This window comes from Haemorhous mexicanus, chromosome 5 (assembly GCF_027477595.1).
Source record: "Haemorhous mexicanus isolate bHaeMex1 chromosome 5, bHaeMex1.pri, whole genome shotgun sequence".
Classification (NCBI taxonomy): Eukaryota; Metazoa; Chordata; class Aves; order Passeriformes; family Fringillidae; genus Haemorhous; species Haemorhous mexicanus.
The window spans coordinates 30,383,573-30,397,001 of NC_082345.1; the positions used below are offsets into that span (position 1 = coordinate 30,383,573).

Genomic DNA, 13,429 nt, shown 5'->3' on the forward strand with positions numbered 1-13,429 from the left:
CTATCCACAGTACTGCAAAAAGACCACGTCAGCTCCAGCTCTACTTTGTGAGCAAAGTAGTACTGGATAGGGTGCAGTGATTGCCAACTGTGGGTTATTGAACAAGTGAAATGCAGAAGGCAGCACCATCTCCCTTCACTAAGACTTGAGAAAAAAATTCAAAAATTAATACCTTAACATTGCCTTAACTGTCTCCTCTTGTGTGCCGAGGAGCATGTATTTCTTCACATCAAGGTCCAAAAAACCTGGTATGGCTCCTTGAGCTGCAGAAATACATGGTTCAACCATAATTCAGTATTATACTAATTCAGAAAAAAATAACTGAAATAAAAAACTACAGCTGTAGCAAATGTCAGGAAAAGCTGGCAAGTTTTTCAAACTCTAGAATAAAAGACAAGCCATTTTTATTTTATTGTAAAGCTGAAGTACACCATTAGTAGTCAAATATATTTGAAAATCTTTATTAACATCAGCTTTTCTCTAGTTAAGAGGTAGCAACTACTGTTTAATTCCACAGGACAATCAGAAGGGCCTCGTTCTTTGGTGTGGTTCAAAGCCAACAGAAGCAGAAATTAGTCAAGTAAGCCTAAGTTAAGTTGGGATGACCATCCCAAGGCAGAAACAGCTCTGGTATGCATAAGGTTCCTTTTATCTCTATGGGAAACACTGATATATCATGACTAGGATGCCCAATCAGACTCCAGTCTCATCTCAGCCATTCGGGAGTTCAGCTGTTCCACAGCAACAGTTTATTACAGGCAAATGATCAGTGGGCTCCAAGTGCAAGGACAGGTTCTTGGCACTTCTCTGGAAACAGTGAAAACCTTATTTTAAGTGGAAGAGTAACATTTGTCTAGTTTCTTAAGTGTGAAACAGGGTATTTTTAAAATTTTTTGGGTGGGAGAGGGGGAAGCCAGGAGAGTATCTGAGGTATTTGCTACTATGAAATGAAGCTTACATATGCAGTAGTAAACAGACACTAAGCACTCTGTTTCTCATTTATTTCAGGCAATGACAGTGGTAGAATTTAAACCCTCATGAGAGATGAGGGCACAACCAATAATGACATTGTATAGTTTGTTTTCTACATAGTCAAATATATAAAAGTTTCATGAAACTCATCACTGGGTCAGCCAGCAGTCAGTCCATGAGTTGTCTATTCAGTTAGACCAAGCTTCTTCTTCAGAGATTCTGGCATTTCAGGTGGAGGTGGGCGAGGAAGTCTGAAATAAACCTTGACAGAATCGTAGATGAACCACTGTAGTGCAGTCAGGGTACCAATCATAATGATACGAGCAAACAGACCTTTCCATACACCTGGAGAGCAAACCACAAAGCATGAACAAAATAAAATGGCATGAAGAAAATACCTCCTCCCCTAAACACCACAAACATTTGATCCAAAATACATGAAAGAAAGAACGTACCTTTGAATCCAAGCCTCATAAGAACCTGTGAAGCTGAGCTGCCCTTTTCTTTGTTCAACACAGACACCACAGAGTCAGCAGGATGGGAAACAATTGCACAGAACACACCAGCTGAAAGAATAATTTGACATTAGTTCTGTGGTGTTTAGCTGTACCACTGCTGCATACACCAAGTACAACCAGGTGAAACTTCTGAACAGAAGAAAACTGCCAGAAAAAAACTTCTGAATATTTGAATATTAAAAATTCCCCCCTTCCATCCAATGATTCCCAAGACTGAGAAAGATGCAAATTTGCACTGAAATCAGCTGCAGTTTTTAAATCTGGCCATCAATACTGGTAACATATAGGAGCAGTTAAGAGAAGTGTCCTATTACAGACCCACTTTCCCCTAACAGACCAATTTTATAGTTTTTTCCCCTGCACATTTTAAAGCTGCAGCTAAGTTCTCCCATGTTAGTGACACATGCTAATGTTACTTTTCAGTTAATACTCTGAAAAGCAACAGGTCTCTAGATTTGCAGCAATCCATTAATGAAGTGTAGAGCTTAAAGATTTCTTACCAATATATCCTGCAACAAAAGTGACTATCAGCTGTTCTCCTTTTGTACATTCACTTCGTGGCTTGGGAACAACGTACTTGTAGAGAGCTTCAACAGTACGTTCAAAGCAGGCAAATTTCATCATTGTGTATGGAATCTGTCTCATCCATAGTGGAGCAACACCTTTATAGAAACTTAATCAGAGAAGAGACAATCTCAGTTTCATTTCCTTCATTATTTGAAGTGTATTTCTAACCTGAAATAAATTAGCTTATTTATTGCTGCTATACAACTTCTATATACTGACCTGTAATGCTGTCAATACCTACAGAAATTAGAGTTGTTTAAATTCCTAAGTACTACCTTCAAACAGCAACACAAATTGAAATTTTCCTGATCCCCAGGCTGCACAGCAGTTTCTTTAGTCACTTTTCAGATTACAATACAACTGCAGCAAGGTAGCAATGATACTACCAGTGCAGTAAGGGTAATGTCTGCATACCAGCCAAGTCCTGATAGTGAAACATGACCTGTACATCTACAGCCACTTCTATCAGAACAGAAAGCTAACATGCAGTTATATTACTCTCACATGCCAATGACTCAAGCATCTTTGACCGTACAACCAGAAAGTTGCTGAGTATCTCTGACTGGAACTGCTAGAAACTGAAGTTATCCAGCAGAACTCAGCACAAAGATACTCACAAAGATGGATCTAAGGAGCATGTGGAATTAACAGCCAGTTCAGCACAGATCACCTGAAGTATGTTAAGTTCTTATCTTGAAATACAAAGACCAAAAAGTATTACAGGCTAAGGCCAAAATTAGACATGGCACCAGCTCTTCATTAAGCAAACGTACTGAAAATCAAGAACTGCAATTAAAATGAAGGGATGCTTACGCCCAGATGCCCTCTTCTGCAAACATTTTGGGTAAAGCCTGCCGTAGAGTGTTTGCATATCCAGGCTGTGTCTGAATGCGAACTTTAGCAGCTTCCATTGGAGCCAGAGCAATGTCAGCAAAAAACTCCGCACTGGCAGATGCAGCTAAATATAGCGAAGTACGCCACAAATAGGCATTTTCCTGAAAGGAATTGACACACACATGTTTATTAACGAGTCCTGCTTTTGTGATTACTCCTTATCACTAATACCATTATGCTGCAGACATATAGCTTTACAAAAAACATTTAAGGCTTACCTCTCCCAGCATGTTGCCATACAAGATTTTGAAAACTTCATAAAAACCAAATTTACAAAGCCCTTGCATGGAATAGCCAATAAAAGTTGGGGCCCATCCCTTAGCCAAGCCACGAACACCATCTTCATTGATTGTCACTGAAAATCCATTGAAGATGCTCTTGTATTTTTGTGGATCGACCTAAAAAGAACAGACAGTTAAATGTTTGACATAGCTTACTATTTTCCTTCTCACAACCCCATCTAAAATTTTAATTTTTTTTATTCCTCAGATAGCTGGTTTCCTGTAATTCCCTGGACAGATGACGTACACGCCACAAAGTTACACTAATGGTTACTTGCTAGTCTCAAACCCTGACTTATTTTAACAGTCAGTATGTTCTTCCTCAATACTCAGAAATCACCAAACTGAATTTTGTTCCACTTTAATTCTCCAAATCAACAATGTAACTGTAATGAAAAGACTTACTGAAATCACTGTTCTAACACTGTCAGTGGTGCTACTACTGGTGCAACTATGTCTAGATCAGATTTTAAAAAAATTTAATGGGTCCTGTCAGCAATCTCATGTACTTCACACACTCTACCTATGTACACTCAAGCACTGTCAGAAACCTAGTGATTCACATGATTACTAATCAGAGGAGGTTGCTTCTCCTGTGTGATCTCTCCACATAATCAGATTAAGACAGATGGAGCAAACCAGATCAAAGACTACTCAAAAACTTCCACACTTGTACTCTGACTTGGCTATAAAGGCTACACACTGTCTTCTGCCCATAAAATTTTGAGTGAGATTTTATTAACTTATCAGAAATTTAACAGACTGACTTGAATAATTTTGTTTCAGATGAAAGGAAGTAATTTAGCAGAAACTTTTCAACAGGTAATTACATCACATCCCACTGTTACTTTTCATATCTGACATCATCCAACAGCTCCTCTAAGGATAAAAAGGAAGATATTAAACTGGATGCCCATCAAAGCTTTCAGAAAGAGCTACAAAACATGCATGCCAACCTGCACTGACTGGTATTTTGTCCTGCAGTCTAGGAACAACATACTTGAGATCTAGTTCACCTAAATATGTCAATTTTAGAAAGAGACATAATTTTAGAAAATTGGATATTTGATCAGGCACTGTGAAATGGGACTATGTTCAAGTCAGAACCATGCTTAGTTATTAGGTGTGTAACAGGTGTCCTGGTTTCAGTTAAACCATGGCAAAGGTGACCTCTTCTTAAAAAGACATGAGAGGGCAGGCAACGGGTTTCTTCCTGGAGAACTTAGGAAGGATTAGTAACATACTCTGTACTGAATCTGTAAAGAGATAAATGCTGACAGGTTTTACAAGATCACACCTGGATCCACATGGAACCCCCCTCCTGAACCTCCTTCTAAGTGCTGGAGAAGGAAGGGGAAGCACCACCATCCTGACCATAAAACAAACCAGAACTGGTAGCCCACACTGAGCATGTCTGATGTGTTACAGATTTCCTAGTTTGAGACCAGAATTTCAGATCATCTCAAGAATGTGAGAAAGTCTCTCTGGTAAACGTTAAATCAAGGTTTTGAAGAATAGCACATGCATACTTCTAGCATGACAAGGAGGTCTGACTAATTCATAGTTCCCTCCTAACTTCAGTTCTATAATTACAAAATGGCCATTTTTATAATCAGCCTATGCAACAGGGAAATCAATAACTACTATATTTCCAGAAATTTACTACAGTGCTTTAATTTGCTTCATTCTTGTAGATTTGCCTGAATAAATCCATTAGTATGTTTTCATCCATGGCTGTTCACAAAATTATTTTAATGTGCCATAAGTGCAATGCAATGATGCTCCCTTTAGATTAATCAAAAACCACTTCAAGGAAAGCAGTTGAAAGCATCAATAGCCTTCATGATACCAAATCAAGTTTTAGCCACTCTGTTCAAAGCAGTATCATTAGAAAATGTCCAATCCATAAGCCGTGCATTGATATCCATGGTGTTAATGGATCAAATTACACATGCATGTCACTCCAGGCTAAAAAAAACAGATCCAAAAGATACTACTTCCTTACTCCAAAAGCACTGGAATAGTGCTGGACAGCCAGCCAGCAGAGTAACATTGTGGTGGATGCCTTTTAGGAAATAGTCAGTTAAATGTGTCTTAAATGCTGTCAAAAATAATGCATCCAGATTATCCATAACACATTTACTTCTCTTCAAAGTGGTATTTTGCTAGTCTTACAGCAGTAGATTTGATAAAGCAGCATTCAAATTTACTTGGATCTTCTCATCCACGAAAGATTGCATCCCTACTGCCACCTCTTAATATGAAAACAGAAGTTCAAGAAATGTTTAAGTTCATACAAACCTGCATACGACATTTCACTAAATCCAGAGGTACGACACCAGTGTGTGTCAGGCCACAACTTAGGACCCCACCAACGCCACAGAGAGCATAAAACTTGAGCGAGCCATATTCACAACTGTACTCTGCAGCAAAAAATAAAGACACACCATGCTTTTATATAAACCATGCACTGTTGGACAGCCATGTCCAGGGTATAGTTTATCCCTCCATTTCATTAGTAATTAAATATACCACACTGAACATGCTCTGTCATCACATACCAACATGCAGAACAAACCTGCATTCTGCATTTAACCAGGTCTAGAGGAACCAGTGCCGTATGTGTTGTTCCACAGCTAATAATCCCACCAAGGCCACAAAGGACAAAGAATCTGTTTGAGCCATAGGCACAGCTGTATTCTAGTTAATTGGAAAAAAATTACATATATACGATCAATCATAAATGGTAACAATGATCAGAAGAGAAACAAAACTAAGTGCTACTTTCTCAAAAGTATTAAACTGAAATAATCTCCCATGCTGTACTATTGGAATATACTGTTATAATGAAAAATTCTTTTGCTTTAAATTAAAACATTTTGGACTGACAAGACTTGATTCTAAGCATTCCAAATTGAATTTGTTCCTTTAAATAAGCAAAGGAAGACACGCTGAAGTTTTAGCTCAGAGCACACTAAAACCAAAGAAATTAATCCCAGAAGATACTAGCAGAAACTATGACTCAAAGTTGCAATGCCCAACAATTTCTTATATCAGGGAAATAAGAAGAATATTATTCCTCTAGTACTCAAAAGACAAAGCTTCTTTCATTAAATATTCTATGACAGTTTAACTTCTGTATTTAAGTAGAGACTACAAAAAGGTACAATATTGGTGTTGGAGATATGCAGATATATTTTCAAGTATTTCTCAGATTATTACACTGATTTTTTGTAAACTGTCTTTCAAATACAGAATCTCACAGCTTGTTTAATGAAACTGCAGAGTGCTATTTATCATCCCACTGAATGCTCACACAAGGTTCATTAAAGAATCTTTCAGGTCACATTTAATCAAGAGATATTTCATATGCACTGTCCTATACAGTGTATATACTATGTATAAAACCATCCAATCTTAGAATATGTTATTAATTTTCACATATTCCTATACAATGAAGTTACTGGAGCTGGAAAAAAAGAATCCATTTTCTTCTTTAATTTTTGAAGAAGCTACAGAGGCTATGAGTGAGTGCAAACAAGAAACACTCAAATTTACAATGAACAGTAAAAAATAAGCATAAAGTAGCAGCACAGTTCTGCTACTATGCTCAACATTTTTAAAATATACATAAAAGCAAATCCAACACACTGAATAAGCATACAGAAAATAATAACTATGTAAAAAATATTTTCTAAAGTAGAAAAACAATCTTTTGCTACTAAATTTACTGGTGTCACTCCAATATAATGGAATAGACATTAAAGTGTTACTACTTAGTAAGAAGTATCTCCAAGAAACACTAATGAAAACTAAAAGACGGCAAAATCCTATATTATGTAGAGCTTCTTTGCCATCTTTCTGGTTCTGAATTCCTTTATGAACATCAACAGAAGCTGACAATGATGTTCAACAGCACCAGCAGAGCAGCAGATAACACTAGCAGGCTTATCCGGCTCATAACTTTTAAAGGAACTCCTTCCCACACATGTTCCAGATTTTACATTACGTTTTGTATTTATATTTTTCACCTTACTTTTAAAAATTGCCCAAACAACAAAAAATAAGTTTTTTTTATTTAAAACAATAAATATCAAATCACAGATGCCATAATGAACCTAAGATAAAAGCTAAAAATCAGTTATCAGAATATTTTTTATTGAGACACTGCTAAAGACTGTAAATATGCTGGTCTGGGACTTACACATACCTCCAAAATAGCTTGGCTAGCAGATCTACAGACAGCAGAAACAGTCTGTTCTTTCTAGAATGGCTGGTTAAACACACACAAATCAGGCAGGTGTAATCAGAGAACAGACTCTAGGTCTGTCTGGGCCAGCTCTGTCTAGCTGTGTCTTTGGCCAACAGCACCACAGCCCTGCAGCAGCTACCATGCTGCCAGATCTCAGAACTGCTTGTTCACATTGCCTTTATCACAGTAATTTAAAGTCATACTCCTCAAATGACAGGGACAGACCTTTATAGTAGCCAGAGAAAAGAAGAGTTTTATGTATGTGCTGGATTACAGTGCTGTTCAGACTGACCTGTCAGCCTGGTGTTCAAGCCAGTATCAATTAGGCTTGAGCTCTTTAGAGGTGCCTAGGTTTGTAGTGGTACAGTAGTATTAGGAAAATAAAGCCACAGATGATCTTGGACTTTTTATTTCAGAAGTACAGTCAAATTTTCTAAAAAGTTTCTAAAAAAACAGCTGAACATGCTGCACAGAGGAGAAGAAAGTCATTGTAACATACCCAGGTAATCATTTAAGACAAATACCCTCAAGGTACACAAATTATACATATGGCATAAAAATACACCTACTCTGTTGAGACAGCTACATCGTAACTATTTCATATCTCTGCTTCCAATCTGACACGTTAACAAGGACAAATTCCATGTGCCAGTCGTAAAGTACTTGGTCTCCGAGCGCCACTGTGGCTGATGCCCTGAGCTGGTCTCAGAAGGTCGTGTGGTTTGTACTGACTTTGTGTGACCTTGTGCAAGTTCAGATATCTTCTGCAATGTGTTATGTTCTCAACACAAAAGCCAGAGAACCAGCTGAGTACATGAAATAATGAACTCAGCAGAAAAGATTATAAAGATAGAAAAACTTTGGCCACCTTTGACCTCAACTGCCAACAAGCAGGATGAAGATTAAACATAATGCTTTAAAGAAATAAGTGCACCTACTGAATATATTTAGCATACCAAAGAGCGATTTAGGGCTTTAGTTAGCTGGCAGCAGGATTACTACACTGAAAGCCACAAATAATTTCCTGAAAACTTTGTAAAACGAACCTTTTTCATGTATTATATGAATGTTCATGCAACTCCACTGAAATACTTCAATAATCACAGTACTTTAGAAAGGTAGCTTGCTGAAAGTAATTCCTACTTTTTTAAAGTAAAATCAGAGAGACATTTTTACGTTATTGACAGCTTAAAAGAATTGCAATTTAAATATCCACCTCTACTTCAGATGGACTTCAACAGGTTGGAGAGGCGTGCAGAGAAGAACTGAATTACGTCCAACAGAGGCAAATGTAGGGTCCTGTACCTGGGGAGTAACAGCTCCATGGACCAGCACAGCCTGGGGACCAACATGCTGGAAATGGCTCTGCAGAGAAGGAGTTGGGGGTCCTGCAGAGCAGCCAAGCTGTCCATGAGCCAGCAGTGTGTGTCCCAGTGGCCAAGAAGGCCACTCCACCAGAGTATCCTGTAATGCACTAGAAGAGCACTGCCAGCAGCTTGAGGGTGATCCTGTCCCTTCACTCAGCCCTAGTGAGGGTGCATTTGGAGTGCTGTGCCCAGTCCTGCACCCCTCAGTACAAGACAGACATGGAGCTCCTGGAGCAGGTCCAGGGGAGGGTGACAAAGACAATGAGGAGACTGGAAAACCTCACCTTCACCTTTCATGAAGAAAGGCTGAAGGAGTTGGGTCTGTTCAGCCTCAAGAAAGGATGACTGAAAGTGGACCTCATCGTTGTGGGTAACTATTTTTGGGAGGTGTCAAGAGAATGGACTCAGGCTCTTCTCAGTGGTGCCATGCAATAGGACAAGCAATGGGCAGACACTGATGCACAGGAAGTTCTATCTGAAAATAAGAACTTTACTGTAGCGACCACGCACTGAAACAGGTTGCCCAAAGAGGCTGTGGAGTCTCCCTCCCTGGAGATATTCAAGAATCTGGACACAGTCCTGAGCAATCTGCTCCAGGATGACCCTGCTTCAGCAGGGAAGTGGGACCTGCAACGATGATGACGATGACTCACTGTGGTCCTTTCCACCCTTATCCATTCTGTGGTACTGCAAGTATCATCAAGGTCTGACCTTCAGAAGTCAACCTATTAACTGGGAAGCACACAGAAAGCACTTGCACTTAACTCTTAAATGCATGCCTGTCTCTTAGGTAGCAAGTTATCTGGCGTACATCCCACAACTAGTAAAAAGAACTAAAAAAGAACAGCAGCAAGCACCCTTAACGTATCTAGATGTTCAGGCACCCAGCTACAAACAGACTGGTGCAAAAAATAAGAGAAAAAGGGAAAAAGGATGGGAGAGATGGTCTTTCGAATTCACATATTCAATCGCTGCTCCTCTCCACCGGTGAAAAAAGTACAGGCCTACAACCTCGATGCCCGAGGCTGCAGGCCATGCAGAGTCAGAAAAAGCGCTCTCTGCTCCCCAAGACAAAATCTACAGGGGTCTCTGTGATTACTCTGCACTAGAGCCTTCCGATGCCCTTTCCCGGCAAACCCGGATCCCTCCTGCTCCTCAGCACACACCGCCGGGAGAGCGGAAGCACTGCCAGCGCCTCCCCCGCCCGTGCCCTTCCTCGTCCTCCAAGCGGGCGCGTAGGCCCAGAACCGGCCCCTCCCGGCCCAGCGAGCCCCGCTGGGCGCTGACACCCCTTGCGCCGCCCTGGCGGGCACAGGCCCGCGTTGGCGGGGTCAGGGCAGGCACCGCCAGCCCCGCACGCCCGCGGGCCTCGCCTCCGCCGCGGCCCCTCCGTCCCGCTCTCACCTTCGTCGGCGGACGCGGCCGCCAGGCCCCGCCGCGTGGCGGAGACCTCCGCGGGCTCCGCTGGGCGCTTTCTCACGCCGTCCTGCACCAGCTGGAAGTGCGGCGCGTAGAACGGGTTGTGCCGCGCGAGCGGCGCGATGGACGAGAACATGGCGACCTGAGGCGGGCGAGAAGAGCAGAGCGACGTAGGACCGGAAAACCCCGCCACGGCGCGGCCGCCGAGCCCTGGCCCTGCAACTGCGAGGCGACCCTGCCGCCCCGAGGCTGAGCCCGGCTCCGGCGGCGAGCAGCCCGCGCCGCCCCGACTCACCTCGCAAGATGGAGCCGCTGCGGCAGAGGCTGAACGCGGGCCCCGCGCCGTCACCTTGTCCTTCACCGCGCCGGGGGCGGGGCCGCCGCACAACGTCCCGCGCCGCGATTGGCGGAGGCGCCACGCCAACCGCCGCGCACGCGCGGCCACCCCCCTCCCGCCCCGCGCCTGCGCCCGGGCGGGACCGCGCTGGCTCGGCGCCCGGGCCGAGCCCGCCCGTCAGCGCCCTGGGAGCGGCCGCGGCAGCAGCTCCGCCGGCCCTGACTCGCTGCGGCCGCTGCTCAGGCTGTGTGAGCCCACCCTACAGCGATAAACCCCGCGCCTCGGCTTCTGTTCCTTCCTTATCGCCGCCCGGCTCGCGGCGCTTGCCAGCCGCGCCACGTGCCTCCCGCAGCCTTGCCCCGGGCAATGTCAAACCAGAGACGCGCCCGAACGCGAGTTCCCTGTGCTGGCCTTGACCCGTGTCTGCAGCACTCACACCGAATCATGAAATCACCTGGGTTGTAAGAGATGTTTAATCTTAAGTCCAACACTAGCATCGCACCCATTTTTTAAGATTCGTTTAAAGAAGTTCGCGGTATCAGCCCCGGTTCCACGTCTGGAAATCACATCCAGTAATACTTTGTAATCAGCCTGGTAAACACACAGGATGCAGTTCCCTGAGCAGAAAGCTCACCCCTCTGACCAGACTCCGGCTGAGAACTCTGCCAGCCCGAGCACAGTCACATCTAGCCCCAAGCGCTGTCTGCAGGCTCCCTGGCCGAGCTCCACCTTCGGAGGGTCAGCTTGCCGGCCACCATGACACAGGCTATGCTACAAGGGCTGCAGCTGCTCGCAGAATTGTCTCTTACTGGTTTGTTACAAGCAGAATGTTCTGTAACACCGGACACGTGCTTGGCCTTACCTCTCTTTAACTATGCCTTCTCCAGCACAGGGTGATTTCATTCATTTTTACATAGCACAAGACTAGCACGGACAAGTTCATGTCTCCAGTTACTGAAGAGGCAATAACTCCACTTTTTCATTGTTTTGATCATATACTTTTGATTACAGTGCTCTGCAACAGCACACACACACAAGCCAGGAAAGCAAGAGACACGTGCTGAACATCCCAGCTCTTACTTCTGGACAAATGACCACACACCAGCAGCATCACACTGAAGAAAAACCCCAACTTTGGTCAGCTAAGGGGCTCCTATCAAACTTCCAAGGAAGGCTCTACTTGCTCTATTTTACAACAAAGTTGTGAATCCAGGGAGACTGTCCTACAAGGACAAAAGTGCCCAATAGCACTGTCAAAGATATCAACGTTGGTTAAGTGCCTCTTGAATAAACTACACTCCAGCTGCTCATGTAGGAAAAGGACAAATGAAACTAGCATTCTCCAAATACTTTAATTTTGCAACCAGCTGAGAGCCCAAAGTGCTGTTGAATTCATTGCCAGTGGCAGCAGTGAAAAAAACCCAGAATTGTTCATTTTGCCATTACTTGTTCTTCTCTACTCATTTACCTCTAAACAATTATTGGTAATAATGTTTTATTTAAAAGCCAAACACTGACACTTAGAAGGTAACCTCTAAACATGATTGAGCTTTGAGCTCTTACCTTAAAACTGCATATAGATGATTACAATTCTTGCAGACTTTTCCAATTTTTAACATATAGAAAACCTCTGTTCCTTCCAATTATGAAGGATGAGCAGATTACTACTTATAGACATCTAATAGCAATTTGTGTGCACAACTATACAGATGCTTATGAGTTAGTCTGTAGAACTTTAATAGAACAAACTGTGAATTTGGTTTTTGTTTTAAGTGACAATTAACTTCTTACAGCTGTATTAACAAGAACTACTAAACAGCATAGCCCCATGAAAATACAGGGATAATGTATGTTCTTGCTGAATATATATCATTTCACAAAGAAAATACTGGCCACTTTTCCCAGATGTGAAGGAATAAAATAGCAATAGCATGTAATTCAAACCACCTAGATTAATTTAATTAATTTCTGAGAGACATTGCAGGTAGTAAAAGGTGAAGACTTGAAAGATGTTACCTTCTAGTGTCAACCTCTGTCTAATTCACAGTAAAAAGAGCTATTGTAAATTAAATCCATCTATTTAATCAATAGCTCTACATGTTTTATGAGTTAAAAAAATTTCAGTTTGCAAGTCTGGAGTGTTTTTAATTTCATCTATCCTTGTGTTTTAACACCCACCGCATACCCTCTCCATTTCCGACCCCAATTTCACCTCACACTGCATACAATCAAGGAAATGCAGGCTAGTTCCTATCTTACAGTAACTTTTCACAGTTCTAACATTTTGGTGAAGACTGCAAGCAAAATCAAAGCTCTTAGGAGCTTGTTTCCCAGGTGACCTTGTTTTCAGAAATACACAAGATACTGAAACAACCATCCACACCTTGGATAACCAGGTAAGCAGAGCAGCATTTGCTTGGGTTGTAAGCTTGTACTTTATATACACTTTCCTTGTTGCAACATCAGAACTACGAAACCTTGGCCCTAGAATCAGTCATGGATCAGGTTTTACAGCCAGAGGGAAACCTTAGCTTGCAGCATTTCCTTCACCAGGATCCAAGCTTCCAATGTTGAACAACAGCAGTCACATATTCTCAACACAAAAAGTAGTGAAACCTCTATTCTAATTGCTGCCATGTATATCCTTGTCTAATAATATTTCTTTATTTTTTTTCATTCTTCTCACACATTATATGGTTTATCTCTTAAGCATCACAATTTTTTTTCCTAAAGAACAAAAAACCCAGTGCAGTTATTATGTTTTAATCACAGGCTACCAATCCTAACAAAGTGAGGTGGTGTAGGCAAGACTGGGGGTAGCA

General features: G+C 42.1%; 1 protein-coding gene and 1 non-coding gene across 3 annotated transcripts; both read right to left on the reverse strand.

Annotated features, from left to right (window-relative positions):
• Window positions 1-445: 445 nt before the first annotated feature.
• Window positions 446-10,694, reverse strand: SLC25A3 (solute carrier family 25 member 3). 2 transcript variants are annotated; one of them, XM_059846728.1, is made up of 8 exons: window positions 10,566-10,694; window positions 10,256-10,412; window positions 5,534-5,655; window positions 3,170-3,349; window positions 2,871-3,052; window positions 1,991-2,163; window positions 1,428-1,538; window positions 446-1,317 (listed from the first exon to the last, which is right to left on the reverse strand). In XM_059846728.1, the coding sequence occupies exons 2-8, from the start codon at window positions 10,404-10,406 to the stop codon at window positions 1,157-1,159; spliced, it is 1,080 nt and encodes a 359-aa protein (XP_059702711.1). In that variant the 5' UTR covers window positions 10,407-10,412; window positions 10,566-10,694; the 3' UTR covers window positions 446-1,156. The 2 variants fall into 2 exon arrangements, with proteins under 2 accessions (XP_059702711.1, XP_059702712.1); XM_059846729.1 differs by lacking the exon at window positions 5,534-5,655 and adding an exon at window positions 5,811-5,932.
• LOC132328268 (small nucleolar RNA SNORA53) lies at window positions 2,459-2,698 on the reverse strand. Its single transcript, XR_009486731.1, has one exon. It is a non-coding gene; the product is annotated as a small nucleolar RNA SNORA53 (small nucleolar RNA).
• Window positions 10,695-13,429: the final 2,735 nt, after the last annotated feature.

Excerpts from the sequence above, each read along its gene's own strand:
- SLC25A3 (XM_059846728.1), bottom strand. The coding sequence starts at position 10,406 with ATGTTCTCGTCCATCGCGCCGCTCGCGCGGCACAACCCGTTCTACGCG. Across the intron at positions 3,053-3,169 it reads ATGGCAACATGCTGGGAGAG|GAAAATGCCTATTTGTGGCG; the intron begins GTAAGCCTTAAA and ends AATTCCTTTCAG. Across the intron at positions 2,164-2,870 it reads GCAGAAGAGGGCATCTGGGC|TTTCTATAAAGGTGTTGCTC; the intron begins GTAAGCATCCCT and ends TCTCTGATTAAG.